Genomic DNA, 21,267 nt, shown 5'->3' with positions numbered 1-21,267 from the left:
GCTCCTCTTTGTCTGGACAGATATGTAACTGTTAGGCTTGGGCTAGTGACCAGTGGTCAACTCAACTGGGTTGTTACCTAAAAGTGGTTTGCATTGCCTTGTTACCTAGCGTAGCTCTCTCATTTCTCCTTGCTGCTTTATCCCTGCTCCGAGCGAATAACTTTCTGATGTCCATCTACAAGAACAATGTTGTTTGAGTTGAATTGAGATCAAAATCATAACTAATACAGTAGGCTGTTATATCTAGTTCCGGTCACTGAGATAACAAATAATTCAATGCCAGCAAAAGATCATAAAATAACATTGCCTACTAGTACAACATACTTCTTCCATAACTCTCTACATACCTGACACACCAAAAAAACGAATAGTAAAAACAGGACATTCGTCTATATGCATGCTATGAATGATACCTATCAATTGTTTGTTTTTTCTACATTATGTTTCTACTGTCTTGAAAGTAACCACCTGTATGTCATCATGCCCCCTTAATGTCTGTGCTTTTGTCTGTAGGCCTACTCGAGCAGAAAACACCAGAATGAGAATAATTTCAGAATCATTCATTTTCAACTTTGAGACCAACGTGTGCTTGAGCTGCTTAAGCCAGCCTGCTTATTTAAGCATGCACTGGGCTATTTTTAAAAGCAACAGCGTACAAAACAGCTTCCACCTCCGAGTGTTGTATTCTGTTATAAATTGCGCTAGTATAACATCAGTGCCATTGGTTCCAGGCAACTTGAGAAGATGTCTTATACAGTATGCCGATAGCTAGCTAACTAAGCTGACAAGACAACTTGGATACCCCATCACGGGATCATCACCCCCTGAAAACATGAACGTAAAGAATCGAGAAACACCATAAGATGGCATGTAGTGTGAACCCGACATTTGTGATCTTTCTCCGATCAACAGGTCCAGCTTAAACAGTTATCGCTACAGTTTAATATATTAGCGAACTGTCTGGCTACTATAGCATAACGACAGACGTGACCACATTAGCTAATAACACCACTTCAGAGACGCCCCTTCACCTTATTTGATGAAAGGCATACACATTTGTTAGACATTCTATGCTTCCAGAGGATAAAAATGTAACGCTTACTGTTTACTTCACTTCACGCCGGCCGGAGTGAATGGTCGCTGACGCTGTGCTGGACAACTCCTGGCTCTGTGTTACAGGCAACTCTCCGGCTGCAACATGCTCCGAGTGGCCGCAAGTGGATTCTAATTACTCTGTCCGTATGTCGGACTTAAATTCTAACGAAAGTGGTAGTCTATAGGCCTATTTTAAGAAAAAAAAATGCTAGCATGCATTCTGTAGATTGCCAGATGAGTCAGACTTAAATAAAAAAAAATTAAAGGTATAAATAAATTAATTAATTAAAAAATCAGTGCCCCAGGCATACCCAGGCACCGCAGATCCACAACGGGGCACGTGCCCCGGTGAAAAGGGTCTGCCGACGCCGATGCATCAAACTGTGAATTTCCGACTACTGCTAATACTACTGCAATTCTACTTTGAATTAAATGTTGGAAAAAGGCTTTTGCCCTCTCTTATTACTTTTTTCAGATAATAGTTCATGCATTTCCTTCCGACATTGTAGTTCATGTCTGCTCTATAGTCAAGTCATAGTTGGGGAAAAAATAAAAAATAACTTTCTCACTCCTGCTGATAAACATGTTTGTGGTGAGGTTTACTTGAATTACCAGGATTGGTTATTTTGTAGAACAGTGTTGTTTAAATGCTGTAGCCTGAGGACAAAGTTTCCTGACTATAAGTCTTGTTTCCCTGCGGGCTCAGCGTTGTGGACCTCAGTATCAGCTGATGGGTGTTTTTATTCAGAGAGAACAAACAAGAACAAATTAGCAGAGGAGGAGTGCTGCCTTGGCAAATTGTGCCCGGAGGAAAGGATTTCTCTCCCATATGTTGGTGGACTTTCAAGCTTTTGGCTTTGTGGGCTGATGAAAAACACTTTGTGTTTGTTTTTGTTGCATGAAAAGCAACTCTCTGCGAGTGAAACATTGTTTTTAATCTGTAGCCATGCAGACTCAACATTCCTCGTCACTAACCTGATGCTAAAGGTTTAAATAATGTTAGCAAGGTAGAGAGAAGGACATCAATTTAATTCTTTTGTAAATATTTGAAATGAACCAGCCAATGAAATCTGGTCCATAAGTTTTACTATTCAAACCTATTTTTCTTACTGTGACACTCTAACTATAACCTGAATCGATAATATGGGGCTTGTCATGTGCGTTTGTGTGTATTTCAGTACTGGGAAATTTGGACAAAGCCCAAATCGGCTCACTAAAAAAGCGTTTTCCATTTATAAATATAAAAGAAACACTCTAGAGAGATGGCTACTGCTTTTCCTGTCGCCCTCCTGTTGTAGTTTTTGGTTCCCTATGAGAAAAACTGTTGGGTTGACCTAGATTCATACAAGTTTGTCCTAGCCTCTTTGACCCTGAAGGGGGCACTGTTGAATCACAGTTGTTCATTCTAAGAGCAGCCTGCGCTCTGTGCTGCATGGGAGACCGCCTTAGAATACCAATGAATTTTTTTTGTATCATCTCAGTCTCTTTTTTATCTCCCGTCCCCTCTCGCTCCATCTTCATCCTAATTTCTCATTTTCTTATCGCTCTCTTTGCCTCCACATTCACCTGTTTTTGTCCTTCGCTGCTCTTCTTTTCATTCTGTCTCTCTATCTGTGTCTTTTGTGTCTTTTCCTCGCTCGTTGCCTTTGTCACTGTTTGAGTTTGGGGCTGTCAGCAGCGCCGGCTCTGAGCTGTGCAGTCATTTGTTACACCATGGAGGGGAAGAAACATCTTTTATTGAAGCTGCCTCCCTCGCTCTCTTTTTGTGTCTCACTGGCTCAGTCCATTTGTCTTTTTTCTTTCCCTCTTCCCAACTGTCGTTCCTTCTCTTCTCAACCTCTCCTCTGTTATTTTTCCTAAAATCCCAATTCCTTAATTTTCCCTGGAAGGCTGAATTTGACAGTTATTATCTTATATGAGGTGGCCTCTTTTTAACAGTGTGCATTTATTTAGCTCAGCTTCGGTTGAGCGCTTGTAGCTGCATGATAGGCTGCTACTACCTGACCTTGACTGGTTGTCTTATTGCGAAACCACACATTCAGGTCGAGCAGAGTTGCATGTCGGGTACCGTGTGGGTTTAAACCGTGTCTGATGAGCTGCTGTTTATCATACATGAAATTCAGCTCAACAAACATAAATCACCCTGCAGGGGCTGTTTAAGTAACTGACTTAAAAAAATGACCAAGGTGCACAAATCCATTCACATCATATCGATCATCAGTTTCTCTGCTCCCACTTCATTATGCACGATGTGTGATGTGTGGAAGCTGCACCAAATGGAAAAAGGGAGAAAAAAAAAAAATGCTCCTGAGAGTTTTGTGTTAATCTCTTGACCTTCTTCAATATTTATTTGCCAGTTTTTATAAACCATATGGTGGTTTATTCAATATTATATCTATATCTATTGGAGATGAATGCTGCAGACAGTAAAATACAAAAGGTTTATATTGGCTGAAACGTTCCATTTCTGGCATTTACTAAAAATGTTTTATGTATTTTCACCATTGCTTTTCCCTGATTCTCTTTGGCCTCACATCTTGGTCTGTATCTTCATTCATCTTCTGTTTTTTGTTTATCTTCAGCCTACTAAGTAAATCACACAAAAACTAGAATGTTGTTAAATTAGTAAATGAAAATATTTCAAACAGGGCAAATCAAAGGTTATTTTGGCAAATGGGGTTTGTGAAAAGCAGTACAGTGTTTCATATAGGGAGACCTGGGATCATAATAACTCCAGATATATGCTAAATGATATTTTTATATAAGCTGACACCGATGACATTTCAATTTAAGTTCTGTTGGATCTTTGCTCAGCGTTTGATACAGTCGATCATCAGATCCTTACTGACAGATGAAGGAGAGGGTTGGTCCCTCGGTCTATGTTGGTTCAGATGTTGTATATCTAACAGAAAATATTCAGTGCTGATCAGTGCTTATTTTTTGTTGCATGTTTCCAGACCTCATCTAGAAATGAAGGGAGACATTTCTTGTCTCTGCACATAGGAATACTTGACATTTCAGTAAGAAATCATCCAACCCAATCATCCAACCCAATTAGCATTTTAAGACTTTTCAAGACCCATTTGTATTTTAATTCATGCTTTTGTCACATGTGTTCAATGGTTTGTACTGTTTGTTGCCCTTTTTTTCTTTCTATCTTTTTAGAATTCGTTTGGAAAGGTGCTTACAAATATAGCTGATTTATTTTTTTAGATTTACTTCATATGTAGGCTTTGCAAAATAATTCAATACCTTTTGTTTCTGTTCATGTCACAGATAACAGCACAGGCAAGACCTACATCATGATGGAGGCCAGGCTCGGAGCTCTGTTTAAGTCAGAGAGCGAGTACACACTGCTGGACAAGTGAGTAAACACAACCCTATAGATACCTTAAAAAACAGAGCGTGGAAATCAATAATACATTAACTTTAAATACTTCAACTTTAAAGGAAAAATACCACTGGACTTTGCAGAGATGCTGTCTAGACCAGAATTTGTGACATTAAACAAATACAGTTACAACACAGATGGATAATTTATTCCTGCTTCGTCCACTTATGTGGGATAGCAAAGTACTGCAGTTACTGTTAACTGAACCTAAATCCACTTTGTAAATGTGTAATAAGTGGAAAGCTTGTTCATATCCAGTTGTACGGCAGTACAGGATCTGTCAAACCTGTTTTATATCCGTGTTGGTTGGTGTCAGTTTGCAAGTTTGTCAGTGTGTGGAAGGTGGGAAAATGTATGAATATTGAAACCACAATTTTAAATGTGTTTTGTGTGTTTTTCAGATTTCCTGGCAAGACTCTTAAAGGGAAAAAATACAAGCCTCTCTTCCAGTACTTTGCCAAGGTTTGTCGTGTCTGTGTTTTATGTTTGTCGCATAAACCTGTCCCCATTTGTCAAATGAAGCCAGACCAATGTCCTACTTTATTTATCTGTCTGTTCACACATTGACATCTCTGTTCACGTCTCCAAAGCCTGTCTCTTAATCTCTCTCTATTACAATCTGCTGCTGTTCCTTTTTGGCGTCTTCACCACCCCCACCCCCGCCCCTTTTCATCTGATTCTCCTCATCCTTGTGTCACTTCAGTGCGGGGAGACGGGAGCGTTCCAGGTGGTGACCGATAACTACGTCAAGGAGGAGGAGGGTACAGGAGTGGTCCACCAGGCACCTTACTTTGGAGCTGTGAGTTTTTTTCTGACGTTGCAACCACAGAAAATTTTTTGTTTTTACTTTTAGACAAATTACTAATCCGTTTTTGGTCCATTATAATAAAGAAAGTCATATTAATGTCCATCACAGTTCTCCAGGTAAATCAAAGAAAACTGAAGATATTTAGTTTATAATCATAAGAAACTGAAAATACAGCAAATTCTCACATCTGAGAGCAATATACCAGAAAATGTTGTGCAATTTCTTTGTTCTGTAAATCACAAGATTTATCACAACAATAACTGTACTGTTCAAAATATTACAGGAGGGTACAAGTGCACATACCAGTGAATGAGCACCTTGTATGTCCTTTCCAAGTATCTCTTGTTATTGTTGTTGATGATAAAATTCCAGTTATTCCAGTTAAAAGGGCAACAGCCCTATAATCAGGATTTCTAAACAAAACCAAAAACATTAACCACGATTTGTTCAGGATCGTAACAGTGAAGACAGTTTTTGAATCATTAAATATTGTGCTGATTCAGAACTGAAGTTGAAAGTTGAGACTCATTTCTATCTAGACTAATTCGGGTCTTGTGAACTACCACCCTGTTTGGCAATAAGAGTTTTGTAAGCACATTAATTTATATATATATATTAATTTATATAAAATATGAAAAAAGATAAATAAAGTATGAAAAAAGATAAATAAAGATAAATATATTTATCTTTTTTTATATTTGGATAATCTTGTGTCTCATATTTTACACTTTAAACCTCTGCCAGCTATGATTCTTTGTCTACTCACTTCAGATTTATTTTACTTAAGATTATGCTGATTGTGTATTTTATGAATATTTGTATTGAACTGTACCACATTGGTGTATATTGTTGAGTCCAGAGGCCAGTGCAATAGTTGCTATCAGAGGTATCGAATCATTGCTGATAGGTTAGATGCCCCTGTCAAGGGCAGATGGATGCCCCCTGTGGCTGTAGCCAGCTGTGGACACTTTGCCTGTCTATAGATTTGTTTTCTTTCTATGTCACAGCAGCCAGGTCCCTATGGGGTTATAGAGTAAAACCCTCCACATCAACATTTCACTATCTTCTTTGATTTTTATTTAGTGATCACAAAAATGCATTTGCATGTGCTCTCAAGAAGTCGAGAAGAAATGCACTATTGAACTACAGATTGTTATGAATAGACATGAAACAACCCTGTGAGCGATCCATCTTAAACCTTTGACAGGGTGTTTGGATACAAAATACATTTGCAGCTGTACAGTACTTGGATCATTCATGCAGAGCTGTCACCTACCAGCGGTGGTAGTTGTTTCAACACTGCAAAAATTGTCCAGCTCAACAAGGAGTTCAGTGTGTTTAAATATCTATGATGTTTAATATTTTCTTATCCTCCTTATATAATGTCATAATTTGGAGAATTTTATTTAAATAAATGGAATTAACTTGATATGTACCAGTAGTATCAATGTAATGGAATTTAAAAAAAGCTCAATTAGATAATTAATTCTTAAGAATGCCATTCATCAACTGTACATAACTTTTTGCAATCGAGTTTGTAGTTAATTATCTAAAGAAAACCTTTCACGTTCATCAAACTGTATCTTAATGATGTGTTATTTTCTCTTTAGGATGATTACAGGGTGTGCACTGAATACAAGATCATCCAGAGGGACCAGGCTCCTATCTGCCCTGTGGATGCCTCGGGCTGCTTCACGTCAGAGGTCACTGACTTTGCAGGACAGTATGTCAAAGTGAGTGACACACAAGACATGCATGTAGATTAGGGAGTAAGACATTTCAGGCAGTTTTGCTCCTGCTAGGAAGCACTGGCACGATACACAGGATGAATTCCTAAGCAGTATTGGTAGCTGGTGTAATTCAGCATTTAATTTTCCGCATTCTAGGTACTCGCTCTCCGATTCCTCCCCATCTCCACTGTTTATATCTGGAAAGTGCATCTTTTTAAAATGAGTCTTTCATTCTGCACGGAAATGGGCCCTTTCTTTCTGCTTTTTGGAATTATGTTATGGAATAACTCAAATGACAAACTTATACATCTATAAATATTTATTATGTTTTTCCAAATGTAATCTATTATAATTCCGTAGCTGCTTGACTTGGTGATACTGAGGGAGTTCAGGGAATCCACTTTTCACAACACTGCAGAAAAACTTGCTTCCAAAGCATATTGTCACTGTTTACTGGTGCACTGGGTGCCTGTCACACCCAAATGTATTACCCTTCTAAGTGGATAGTGAGTGAAATATAGCAGCCATACATGATCTGATCACTATTTCACATCCTGGTACAAAGGCCAGGGAGTGGACTCAACCCGCCTGCCCGCTAACAGTACAGCGTTAGCTAATAAAGAGTATGCTGCCACAGTTCATCTAAAGTCTGTCATAATCCACTTTGGAAGTATGTTAAAACCAAGCATGAATTTCAAGGCTGTCTGAGACATTCCTAATTGCCGCATAAAACTCAGAGTTGATCTGAGGGAGCATCAGTCGTGTCGTGGGCCGCAAAGAGAAGCCGAGAGAGCAGTTGTTCTTCTGTAAACTGGAAAAGGAAAACGATATTTACAAACATGAGAGCCTCATCGTACTCCCAGAAGAGCCTGCAAGTGAGCGGCTCTGGCAGCAGAGTACGGGTTCAGAGCCCGTCGCCATCCCGATGCCGTGGATCCTCTTACGACAGTCGTGGACGCTCCGGAAATCGCAGCACCGCCATCGAGTTGGGTACGGAGATACACCAGCAGCATGCCAATGAGAAAGAGGAGATGCAGGAGCTCAATGTCAAGTTTGCAGGATACATCGAAAAGGTCCAGGCACTTGAGCAGAGAAATGCTGCTCTCCACGCTGAGCTGGCGTCCCTGCAGAGCCGCTACAAGGGAGGCCCCACAGGCATCGGAGAAGAATATGAGCTCAAGTTTAAAGAGGTGCGGGAGCTGATTGAGACCCTGACTAATGAGAAGGGAGCAGCTGATATTGAGAGAGGCTACATTGAAGAAGAGGTTGAAGTGTGGAAACTAAAGCTGGAGGAGGAGCTGACACTTAAAGAAGAGGCAGAAATGATTCTTAGAGAGTTCCGCCAGGACGTTGACAACGCAACACTGCAGAAGGCTGACCTGGAGAGGCGCATTGAACAACTGGTGGCGGAGATAGAGTTTCTCAAGAAGCTGCACGATGAAGAGGTGGCTGACCTCATAAAGCAAATAGAGGACTCAAAGATCACTGCTGAACTCGATGGCGAACGTCCTGACCTGGCTGCCTACCTGCGCAACATGCGGGCAGAGATCGAGTCAGTTGCTGCTCGCAATGTCCAGGAAGCTGAGAAATGGTACAAGTCCAAGTTTGACACCCTCAAGGAGCACGCTGGCAAACACGAAGACCAGATGAAGACCATGAAAGACGAGATCTCCACTTTCCACAACCAGGTGACGGACCTGCAGAACCAGATCGATGGGCTGAGGGCTCGCAACGCTGCCCTGGAGCAGCAGCTTGAGGATATGGAGATGGCCCACCTTGATAAGTCGGAAGGCCTAGAGGCTATCATTGCTCAATTGGAGGCCCAGCTCTGCGAAACCAAGCTAGAGATGACCAAGTATCTCCAAGATTATCAAGAACTGCTGCACATTAAGCTCAAGCTGGATGCAGAGATCGCCACATACAGGAAGCTGCTGGAAGGCGAGGAGCAGAGGCTTGGGATTGCCAAAGAAGTCTGAATGTCCAGGGTAAGAGGAGCAGGAGCTCTGAAGCAGCAGCATCGCATCATGGAGTGAAGAGATTCTCACAGTCTAGTTAAAGCCTCTAAATTCTTCCCTGTTTTAGCCATTTTGTCCCTGTTTCACTGTCCTTACGAGGATGGCTGGGTATTATTTAAAACTTTTGACTACCACTGCTGACATCTAAGTTTCAGAATTGATACTAAAATGATACGTAATCTTATTTTTTCTTTACAAATTAGAACAAATAAATCTTACACTAGGAAATCATGTCTTCTACATATTTCAATATAGTCTATTGGATAAAAGAGACAATATAAAAATAAAATGAGATTATTAATCTCAGCAAGAATTCGATTAACAGTTCTGGATATACTGGTGTAACAACCAGATTTGTCTCGATACCAGAAATGTGTTGAGGTTTAATACCCAGGCCTCCTTGACCCCATTCGTTACTTTTTCCCCCCCCGGCCCCATTGTTTTTAAGCATCTACACGTTGTTTGCTTGCATTCCTTTCCTTGGTACCGCAATTTCCCCTTCATTCATTGCCTCTCACTCAAGTTTTTGGGCATCTCTCCTTTTTACTACCTTTTTCTTTACTCCTGCTCCTACTCCTGCCCACACACAACACTGTTTTCTCTTCACCCTTTGTGGAAGTTTTTCACGTTTCGCCATCAATGCTTTTTCTGATCAAAGATCTCACCATCCTCATGATGAAAAACTTCTGTTCTGCTTCGATGTGTCACAATCTCCGCTCGAACGAAGCAGGACAAATGGCTGCAGATTCTGACTGGTTCCCCCAGATAATCTTAAATGTTTTGAAAAGACACAACTATTGATAATTTACACTAATGTTGACCAACTGGTTCCTAATAAAGATTGAAGTGAGTGCATACAAAATAATGCAGTGTTTTTGTTTATTCCTGTGTGACTTTCTCTTTTCTGTCTCTTTCTGTAATTACTTACATTTTCCACCTGTTCTCCATATATGTCTCTAATGTTTTTACACTCATGTGAAACTGCAAAAAATTAAACTTTTAAATGGAATAAAGTGAATTTGCCACTAAGAAATAAAAATAGCCGCATGAATCCAGCCTTAGTTTTATATTTATTTTATATTTATAATTTCAAGCAAGCTGGATTTGATAATGCAGCTGGGCTAGTACAAATTAGTTAATACATTTAATGTTTTGGAAACGGTAGCTCTGCTGATTATTCTCCATGACAAACGGATTCAAACATTTTCATAAATACAAGTGAGTAATTTGGTGACATATCGAGTAGCCCTTAATTTCCAGATGGTGAAATAGGGTAATGCTGTCAGTGGGTTGCATGTGAAGTTCCAATGAGCTTGGCTCGGGGCATTACAACATTTGTTCCAGCCTGAAAAAGTTGAGCACTTCTCTACATAGCATCATAACCAACAGTTTGCCAAGCATCTAGGCAGGAAAGTCCTATCTGTGAGCCTCTTTGAATGGCATTGTGGGCTTGGCTAGAGGGAGATGAAAGAGCGTGTGATAAGTCCATGGACTGATTGCATTTTAGATTGTTAGCCATAAAAAGCATAGAGATATTTATCATAGCTGTAGAAGCAGAGCGTGACCTTGAAATTTCTTAAACGGAGCATAGCCATTGTTTGTTCAGAGGCTTTCAGAGGTACAGAATGATAAATGTTGATTGTTTACCATGTGATAAACAATGTTTACATTTTTCTCCTAAAGAGAGGACAAAAAACAAGAAATTAAGAAGCCGAAAAAGAAGTACATATGCAAAAGATGTGCTTTAATTTAGTTTTAAGGTCAGATATAACTCACAACTAAACCAAAGCTGCAAATGCGTTAGTACGATTTATAATTTGTTTTTTTTTTGTCTTCATTCACCTTTTATCAGGTTATTTCAGGTATACATTAAATACATGAATACGAACATTTTAATGTTTCTAAAGACCAATGCAGCAGCTACTGAAAGTGTTGTCTCTGCTGATGCACAGCGGTTTAAAAGCTCACCTAGCTTCAGTGATGAACAGGTGCACCCATGGGTGTCTGTGACATAACATGGCTACTGGTGCAACGTGGCACATTTTAGAAACGAACCGACCCTCACCCATTACTGAGAACGTATGTAGGTGAGACGCGGTTCAAACTGTTACCACAATGGACAGAGAAACACAAAGTCATTAAGTTACTCTTACAAGCTGCATTTAGCAACAAATATTAAATCTTCTGGTGTTTTTTTTGTTGCTAGGACGCTGACAAGAACATCATCAAGTGGCTGAAGGAGAACAGCCGTCTCGTCAATGCCAGCAATTTTAAACATAGTTACCCTTTCTGCTGGAGGTGAGACAAGCATAAATTTAAACTGTAAAGTTGATAATACCTGTGCAATTTTCCAATTGTTCCTTCCAACTCACTCTGACAAACAGCCTCTGTTTAAATATCTTCATCTGCTTGAGATGAGGGTTAGAGGTGTTCACAAGGTCAATGTAATGGCAAAGTAACCAAAAAAACTATTTAGGAAGCTTTCTTGTCATGAAGACATAGGCAAACCTTTCCATTTTAACTTCCTTGCCGTCTTATCTTTTAAAATAATTCAAATACCAATGTATTTTCATCACCAAATCATTGACATAACAGTTCATTATATTTCTTTTAATTGGTCAAGTTGCTGAGGATCAAGTTGTAACCAACAGTTAAAAAATATGGAGTGTAGACATTTGCCCATACATACTGTACGCTGTCTGGTTTAGTTTTTTCACATCCATCTATTCCTGCCACCCCACTGAGATTAAGTTTTCCACACATGGTCTTACAAAGGTCAACTTACTATCATTGACATTTACATAAATGTCAGTGTATTTTTCTTGTTTTCAGATTTAGCAGCCAATTTAAACATTTTAAGGTCCCACTTTACCACATGGTAACAACCAGGGACAAGCAGACCAGCACTGACACTAATGTACTTTTCAGTCGACTAATTCTCTGCCTCTCTCTTTGAGCCGCTGCAGGCTGACCTGAGAAGGATTAATTAACCTCAGTAAATATGCAGAGATATGCTCCCTAAGCCACTAGCAGACCTTTAGTGCAACCAGAAATTATTCAGACACCTTCACTTCACTTGTCACATGTTGTAATGCTAAAGTCTCATGCCGGAATTCTTTAAATTCATTGAGTTTAACATAAAAATATGTTAATAATTTTATACAGTGATACTGTTGCATTAAGATGACCCCTTGTTATGCAACCGACATAATGTCACTCCTGTAAATTACTTTAGATATGCTGACATACTGGAATCAGAAGCAAGACACCTAACATGACATGGGTGGAATATCTGCAAAGAGAATATTATTTTTTCGTCCGTTGAAGTCTTTGTGTTGCATCCTTATATTGTTATCAAATGTGTTCATGTACTTTCAGGTCTGACACCCCCCTGATCTACAAAGCCGTCCCCAGCTGGTTCGTCCGAGTGGAGCACATGGTGGACAAACTCCTCGAAAACAATGGAAAATGTTACTGGTAAGCTTTTTTGTGAAAGCTGTGGTAACCAGCTTGGTACTATGTGACAGTGAAGTGGGAGGCATGGGCTACTTGGTAAACAAGTGGTGTAAAATATCAGCAAAGACAGACAGAAGTCACAGTCCCAAAACAATTACAGTCTCGACTCTGTGCTACTACATCAAGTTGTTTGTCTCAGTCATGGTCCTGTGTCTGCTGGGCCTCCGACACTGGGTATAATCGCTTTAAATGGCAGGATTAGATTTAAAATAAGAATTGTTGCAGTGACTTCCCTTCACTTCTCATTAAGCCTCGCATTATAATAATGCAAACGGGACTGGTGTTTTATAGAAAACTTTAGCATGATGCTAATTGTAATGGCAGAGCAGAGGGAAAGTAAGCGTCAGCATGATGGCTTTGCTAAGTGGTATTACCCCTGGTGTTCCCAGTGCTCTTTTTCTGAGCCACAGTAGCTGCCTCTGGTAATGGGACTGTCAACCTGAGATGAATGACTAGCCGCTAGGAAGGTGAAGACGCACCGACACACATGTACATGGAAAGCGACACGAACGCACACACTACTTTAAAGGCTAAATTCCTGATCTAGGGGGAGCTGTAATATAGACTCTGTTGCCTGTTTGTTCAGTGCATCTATCTCAAACTAATGCAGTACAGTACAGCAGTCCAGCACTAGAAGCTACCTCAAGGTTTTATTATTCTTCAAGAAAAACTGTGGTTAAAATGTAATTTGTCAAAAATGTAACCGCACCATTAAAATACAATGACCATCCAGTTGAGTTTCAGCTTTAGCAAAGGGCACTTAATACGCTGGGAATTGAGTCTATTTTTTAGGACAACCAGGTCTATCTATGTATGTTTGTGCCTTGGGGGATAATTAAGAACTAGGATGGCGTGTGAGAAGTCTCTTGGTATGGACATAGTTTAATGTTTGGGATGCAGAAACATTCCAGTTTCAAATCTCAGATTTATTCCTGTTTGCCTGAACCGTTAGTGGTAGTGAGGACATCTGGAGTCTCTTCCTGTGGTTGTGTCTAAGTGAAACACGTAACTCTCACAGAAGGTCATCCATTTCCTCACAAAGTGCTAGAAGATAATTAGAAAGACCAAGTCCTTTTTTTATGTGTCCAAAGAATCACTGTCAGTTGCTTGTTATGTTCTGTAAAATGTAGCTGCTATATACACATTCTCCAGCTTTGATGCTCCTATACAGCTTTTTTATTAGGCTTAGATTCAAAAGATTTTTTTGTTTTTTTGATGAGATCCCACTTTCCCTCTTGAGTTCTACTCCCAGGAAAATTCTGTCTTTCGGCCAGTTGCCAACTCATCAGCATCTTCATAAAAGTATAATCCTTGCAGAGATCACTACCTCTGTACGAAGTCCATTTTAACTGATGAGAGATTTCTAAGAGCCCCTTCAGTAAGCAAAGTGCTAGTTATCCTACTCTCAGTGATTTATTCATTTTATCTCTTTTTACTCAGTTGGTGTAGTGGGTACACTCGGCCAGAGTATCCACTGAGAGAGTTCAGACTGATTTCTCCAGATGTCTGTAGCTCTGTCTGAATAAATTAATGACTGGATTAATGAAAGGGAAGCTGGTCTCTTAAGAAGCAGAAAGGTCGGCCACGGTTGTGTGAGTTCAGCACATAGTTTCTCGACCATAAGGGAGAAGAAAATGCAGAGTTAATTAACTGGTCTAAAATGACTCAGGTTGCACTGTTGCTTCTTTCCATCACTTTTTAAACCCAGTTGAATGTTCACTCAGAACACGTCATTGGGTTACTCTTTCTAGCCCTTTCCAACAGTCCATTCCTTGCATATGCTCTTGACAATGGAAACAGGTTTACAATTCAAAATTTTTTGAGAAGTTGGACAGTGGGTCTCATGTCGGGCAGACGCAGACAGAGCAGTTTGTAAAAAATATTTACCATGCTAATATTTGGTATAATTTTTTAGCACAATCTTACAAATATGACAATTCGTTTTTTCATTATTTAGCTTTTAAGCTGCAAAACCCCGAAGCAGTCACATGATTTGCATCATTTTCACACAACCTCTGTTAGGTTGTGACTGTGGTTTGTAAGCTAGTTAGCCGGACATGCTAACTTCTTCAGCTTACATTCAAGCAGACAGACACACTGTTGAATAGATTCCTTACTCTTAACCTTTTTTTATGTTTGGATTTGGAGCGGGTTAAGAAAAATCCACCAACCATTGCGTCGACTAAAGCTCAGTGATAACCCCTTCAACACAGTCCAAACTCAACACTCCTGCCATGACTTTTTGCGGTTGCTAAGCTGTGATCGGACAATCACTCGTAGGGGTGGATTTTAGAGAATGTCCAATTAGGAAAAAAAAATTACCTTTTCATTAAATTCTTTCCTTTTTTCATCCTTCCCTATATTCTCATTTTCTTATCTTCCTTACTCTCCCCCCCCCCCCCCCCCCATCATGCACCCTTTCAATCCTTCTCCTTCCTGACCACAACTTCTATCCATCTGACGTATAAGAGAAGCCTCTCTGTGGTAAATGACTCTTCCGTGCGTCTTCAGCGTAAGACAGAACACTTTAAATTCTACATTTAGCGAGAGAGAGAAAGGGAGGGTGAGGGGTGGAGGAGTAGTCGGGTGGTGCTGGTGCAGAGCAGCAGCAGCAAAAGAAAAAAAAATCATTAAATTGATATATTAGGGTCCTAAATAGAAATGCCTCCTACAAATGGGAATTGATGAACTTGTTGCTTAGCGCGTGGATCCTGACAACGATTTTTTCCGCCCCTCCTCCTCCATTCTTTTGAGCAACATGGCCAGGCGCTGCAAGAGAGGGGGAGAAGGGGAAAAAGAGGAAGAGATAGTGAGATAGTGAATTAAAGCAAGAAATCGGTTCTGGAAAAATAGAGGGCAAGAGCAGGAAAGGGGTACAGAGAAGGATGGTGCCTTGAAGGGAGTGTTAACCTTTGCAGTCAAGCTGCATAAAGAGAATAGTGCAGTTTATTTTTAGGGCTAAAAATGAAGAGGAGGAAAAGAAGCCAATAAAGGAATAACCTCAGACATTATAATCATGCTTGCTGTTGATGTGGAAAATGCATTGCAAACTAAATTAATCATGATATCCGCAGGTCTTGACAAGAACGAATTGGATTAACAAAAGTCTATTATGTTTGCCCTTGTTCTTCAGTGTATCAGATTGAGTGTGGCGATTATAAATATGGATATTCTGACATTAACATACCTATTGTGTCATTGCAGGAGGAATCCTTCTTCTCATTGTTCCTGTTGTTGTGATCATGTTTTATAATGCAATGTTGTCCCTGTCTCCTTAGGGTTCCAGAGTTTGTGGGTGAGAAGCGTTTTGGGAACTGGCTGAGAGACGCACGCGACTGGGCCATTTCAAGAAATCGTTACTGGGGCACACCCATCCCCATGTGGGTCAGCGATGACTATGAGGAGGTCAGGAAAACACAGAACAGGCACTTAAATGCTACTAATGTGTCTTTGTACCCTTCAGATATCACACAATTTGCCTGTCAGAACCAAATACCAAGACAGTTACTCTTTTCTAAGGGAGTTAATCACAGCGCTGGCAGCACTCACAAATTAATCTGAGCTAAGCATGAGATGGCATAATTGAAAAGTTGAACTCTCTGTCACTCCGACTTTTGTTTACCATAAAAATGAGTTAGGGAGAAAATGTCTCTCCAAAGGAATATGTGTCTGCTGCGAGGGAGCAGAAATCCATCTCCTTAGAAAGTGACAAGGTGAAATGTATTTTTCTCCCTGACCTCTTTTTGACACTTGCATAACTTTGCATATCTGGCCCTTTTTGCGTTTGTGGAGGCTTGTGTAGGAGAGAATCTGGCGTGGTTGAGCAAGGTGACCATGGTGTCAATCCAGAGTGTTGCGTGACTCCGCACCGCAGTCGGAGTCAGCTCCCCTCAGGCACCATTACCGAGTGCGTCCATAAACTTAACGCATGAATGATTCATTATTGTATACAGCAAATAAACACTAACCAAAATTGGTTGGTTTCTCTTCATGCCAGTTAGGGCGACTTCAAAGGTCTTTGAGACAGACAGCAATGGGTGGTGAAGGCGGAGAGAGGATCCAGAAAATTCAGGGTGGTGGAGGAGGAGAAGTCCGAATAATTTAGCTAGTGAAGAAAGTGAGTACGGGGGGTAGAAGGAAGAGAAAGGGGTAAAATTAGAACTTAATGCAGGGGGAGGAAAATTCAGAGAGGTAGTGTAGAAGAGACCTAAAATATACATGTGTGTCCTGTTTTCAGGTGTGAAATTAGGTCCCAGCATTTTCTGGAGTTTGCCTTTTCGCATTTAAAAGAACCCTGCAAACGATTCTCTTAGTCAGACATGTTCACAGTAACAGGAACATGTCCAGCACATTCAGATGTGTGTTGCACCTTGGTAGAGCATGCAGGAGGCTGGATTTAACATATCAATTCTGCTGCAGAAATAGCTTGTTTTTGTTATTCTTATTGTTTTTTGTTAGATTTGCTTGGGTTAGAAAAGTCATCAACACACCCACTCGCTCGTGGTAAATCTGCTGTATTCTCACATTTTACTTTGGGGTTTGCAGAAAAACTCTGGAGAAAATAGCAACTGACTCTGCGATTTACTGGCCCTCTTGATAATGTCAGATTATCTGAAGCAGCTTGTTTGATACCAAACCCAGCTGACATTGTGAAGAAGACCGAACTGTATAGAGATGTCAGAATTAGGTTGTCTGAGCGTCTTGGCTGAAATAGGGACAGCAAGCGACCTGTTTGCTGGAAATAGCATTGTGACCGTTTCCAGAACGTTCCCTGACTGAATCCCCCACACAGTGGCAAATCACACACCCAAGCTTAACCCTCAAGTGCGTGTGTGTCTGTGTGCGTTTGTCTCTATGTGTCAGTATGATTGCTGTCTCTCAGTATCTCTTCTTTTTGTTCTCTCTCTATCTCTCCGTCCCTGTCTTCTCGAGTTTCTTTTACCCTTGTCTTCTTTTATGTCTGGTGGTGTTGTGTCAGGCTGAATCTGGGCCATGTTACCTGCTGCTATGTTAAAACTAGAGCAGAGCATACAGGTTAATTCTCTGAGGAGACCAGATAACACACTTAACCACAATTTCTCAGGTAAAGTTATTCAGGAAGTTTGTGGAAGTAGGCCTACTTTACAATAATCTAATAAAACATGTAGGCAAATTAATCAGGATTATTAGGTTTAGCAATAATATTCCTTTGCAGGCTTGAATGGAAGGATCTGTGGAAAAAGGAGTGATTCATTCCTAAATGTAATTTGTCCAGAGCATTTTAAAACTGTTCAGCACCGAATTATACGAATTTGCATGTCCTACTTGCTCATTTTACAGTTAACTGAATTGAACTAGACTTTTGTTCTGTGTCCGAAAACCAAAACAAAATAAATTCTCACATTATAAAAAGTGCAAATAGAGAATGTTCGGGAATATATGTCTGCTTAAATACATTAATTCCTGTCAACGGGCTTATTGATTAATCATCTTATTGTTTCTGCACTTTTAGTGTGAGGTCATGGTCATAGTGTGAGGTTCTCATTTGGATGTTGTTACTGTATTTACTGAATTTGTGATGTGTGTTTATGTGTGCGTGTTATTCATCAGGTGGTGTGTGTGGGGTCCATGGCCGAACTGGAGGAGCTGACCGGAGTCAAAGTTACTGATCTGCATCGGGAGAGGTGAGACACTTATCAGCCGCGGAGATTATCAGCAAACCACCTAAACATGTACTCAGTCATATTTCTGTCTGTCGTAACAGGGCAGTGCTCTCAGGATCTGTGTGTCTACAGGGGTGGATATGTGATATGAGGATTGTGATGTAGTTTCTGTGCCTTTTCTGTCAGTCTACAAAGTCTTAAATCCACTGTGTCCCTCTAATGTGACCGGACGTGTTGTGGAACACAGATCCCTTTCCTCTCTTGCTCGTCATCAGCTAATTGCCTTTCATTTTCACTAACAGCTAATGGATAGACTGTAATCAGCCCAGATTATAATAAGTGAAGTGGCCTACTACTGAAGATAATAGCTCTGCCTGCATTTCATTTTTCAAAAAGTGAATTTTTTACAGAAATCTTAAATTTGACAAACTGCAAAAAGTCACCTCTTAAACTCCATACAATGTACTCAGAGGTGCCCTTCTTTTTGTAAAACTTCTGTCTAACACTCCTGTTACCAAGTAGACACAGGAGCGGAGCTCTTAAGAGCAGTACAGTACATTAATGGAGCAGCTTTAGTCGCTAATAGATTACAACAGTTTATTGGCCTGACTACCTACAACTCTATTTTGTGAAACAGGTTGTTACTGGAGGGGAGAAGGAAGTAAAAGTGCTTAATCAACTGTCTGCTTAGATGTATATCGGATCTCTTTTTGTTTGTGTTTGTGTCAGAATTGGGTATTTGATCTAGATTTAAGGGTATATCACTCAGACTGACAAACCGTAACTACTATAGAAACATGGTTTATCGGTTTTCTTCAGCCTAGTTAACTTCTCTGTAGAAAACAACAAATTTGTCCACAGGCTGAATCCCAGCAAGACTGTATTTAGAGTAAATTAATCCATATCCCTGTGTCTGAAAGGTATGACCCAAAGCAATAACCGACCTTATTGTACAGTGCTTCAGCACAACATGAGCACTGCACTTCGCTTGTTCCCAGTGGTGAAAGATTATAAAATCATTGCTCTGGACTGCAGCCAGAACAGCCTATAGACCCATGGATCTATATAGTGTACAAATTTGTGAACAGTTCCCTATGGCGCTCATAAAACCTGAAATAAAACAGTACTTGTCATATTGTTATTGCCTCCATCTGTCTCAACAATTGCTCTCCCTTTCTCTTTCTTTCCCTCCTTGTGTTCACTCTTTTTCTGCCCAGCATCGACAGTCTGACCATCCCGTCACGGTGCGGTAAGGGCACGCTGCGGAGGGTCACAGAGGTGTTTGACTGCTGGTTTGAGAGCGGCAGCATGCCGTACGCCCAGGTCCACTACCCCTTCGAAAACAGGAAGGAGTTTGAGGACACTTTCCCTGCTGATTTCATCGCCGAAGGCATTGACCAGACGAGGGGATGGTAAGCTGTGGATGAATAGCTTGTTGAATGGAGAGAACTAATGGAGGGATAGATGGAAAGAGGGTGACAGAGGAGGATGGGTAGAGGCACACTTTCCTGCTGAGGTCATTGAGGGAACTGATGAGAACAGGAGATCAGTTTGACATTTCTTTCCAAGAATCTATTCAATGTAAAGGATTCATATCAGATGTAAAATGGAAATGTTTGAATAAAAAAATTAAGAAATCTAATTGGAACATTGTTTGAATTCTAAAATCTGGTCAGGTGTGTTACATTGACCTTGTATACCGTCTTTTGTTCCCTTCTCCAGGTTCTACACCCTGTTGGTGCTCTCCACAGCCCTGTTTGGCAAACCACCTTTCAAGAACGTCATTGTTAATGGTTTGGTACTTGCCAGGTCAGTCAAATTGACTTCTTAACAAATTTAAAAGACACTCACAGCTTCAAGCCCATTGGTTTCTAATGAAGATTGCAGATACATAATTTTATTTATAATGTTACACAATTCAATCACTTAAACCCGAGACAATGGGCCATTTGTTTGGCACAATTTTCAGCTATAGATTTGGTTTCATAATGAGGAATTACAGCAGCTGGATTTGTATGTGGCTTGGCCAAATAATAAACTACTGTGTTAATGGTAATGAAGAAATTAGTACAGCACCTGATAGTAATAATAATAACAACAGATAAACATGATATTCCAGCCTTTCTTCTTCTCCAGACATTTTGTCATTTAGTTTTCCCCTATCATGCGTCCTTGTTTGCCTCCACTAATCCACACCTTTCTTTTTCTTTCAACCATTTTTTTTATATTGTCTTTTCTCCCTCCTTATTCACCTGCCCATTCATCCCCTCTTAGTCTTTCTGCTGTTTCTCATGATCAGTGTGGTATGTGTGCTGTAACATTGAGCCCTGAGAGCAGCTCTACAATAGGGCTGCTTGTCCTCAGCCCTGGGGTCTAAACGCAGCACTGTGCTCATAGGCCTGCTGACCTGGAAGGACTTTGACTAATTTGAATACCAAGTTTATGGTTTCTAACATGCACTTTTGTGCATGCATGCGTGTGTATGCGCATTAATGCCTGTGCTTGTTTCATTCCTGCAGCGATGGACAGAAGATGAGCAAGCGTAAGAAGAACTACCCCGACCCGGGACTGATAGTGCAGAGCTATGGAGCCGATGCCCTCAGGTCAGCTCTGAGCCTGAATGTGAGCGAGTGTGTGTTGTGTTTCTGAAGCTGTGTGTCGGTGGCCCGGATGAGTGTGTTAACCAACCTTATGTTTATAGCAAGCATAGTTTTAAAGGTTTTAACCACTGTCTACAGTTAACTAGCAACTGCCCCTGTCTTGCATACAGCAGAAACGCTCATGCATACTGTACAAACTCAGTGTGTTCCTCGTCATACATTCTCTGCTTTGCCCTGAGCAGCGAGGGTGCCTTTGCCATATGGCCTAATGAATAAAGCACTATATGCAGTTGCACCATATGCTCACATATACACTGAAGAAGAGTTAGCTGCAGAGATTAAGAGACAAGGGCAACTGTCAGTTTTTTTTCGACGCCCCCATTTTCTCTTTTCTGGTTTGAAACTTCACTCACACTGAAGCCATCACATTATCGGGTGCTCCATAAGTATTTTCATAGCAAAAACTCAAA

The 21,267-nt window shown here is 40.5% G+C and overlaps 2 protein-coding genes across 2 annotated transcripts in view; both read left to right on the top strand.

The window, feature by feature from the left end:
- The window catches only part of iars1 (isoleucyl-tRNA synthetase 1), a 46,315-nt gene that overhangs the window by 5,118 nt on the left and 19,930 nt on the right, over positions 1 to 21,267 (top strand). The window contains exons 8-18 of the mRNA XM_062405004.1: positions 4,372 to 4,459; positions 4,888 to 4,948; positions 5,190 to 5,285; positions 6,905 to 7,027; positions 11,246 to 11,337; positions 12,418 to 12,516; positions 15,834 to 15,960; positions 18,145 to 18,218; positions 19,415 to 19,609; positions 19,920 to 20,006; positions 20,717 to 20,800. Of these exons, the coding sequence (XP_062260988.1) occupies positions 4,372 to 4,459; positions 4,888 to 4,948; positions 5,190 to 5,285; positions 6,905 to 7,027; positions 11,246 to 11,337; positions 12,418 to 12,516; positions 15,834 to 15,960; positions 18,145 to 18,218; positions 19,415 to 19,609; positions 19,920 to 20,006; positions 20,717 to 20,800 (1,126 nt within the window). The remainder of the gene's footprint in view (positions 1 to 4,371; positions 4,460 to 4,887; positions 4,949 to 5,189; positions 5,286 to 6,904; positions 7,028 to 11,245; positions 11,338 to 12,417; positions 12,517 to 15,833; positions 15,961 to 18,144; positions 18,219 to 19,414; positions 19,610 to 19,919; positions 20,007 to 20,716; positions 20,801 to 21,267) is intronic.
- LOC133974142 (desmin-like) lies at positions 7,507 to 9,168 on the top strand. Its single transcript, XM_062412144.1, has 2 exons — positions 7,507 to 7,530; positions 7,804 to 9,168. The coding sequence occupies exons 1-2, from the start codon at positions 7,507 to 7,509 to the stop codon at positions 8,998 to 9,000; spliced, it is 1,221 nt and encodes a 406-aa protein (XP_062268128.1). The 3' UTR covers positions 9,001 to 9,168.

The sequence above is a fragment of the Platichthys flesus genome, chromosome 2, assembly GCF_949316205.1.
Source record: "Platichthys flesus chromosome 2, fPlaFle2.1, whole genome shotgun sequence".
Classification (NCBI taxonomy): Eukaryota; Metazoa; Chordata; class Actinopteri; order Pleuronectiformes; family Pleuronectidae; genus Platichthys; species Platichthys flesus.
Note: the sequence above shows the minus strand (reverse complement) of the source record. Positions and strands in the feature narration are given on the sequence as shown.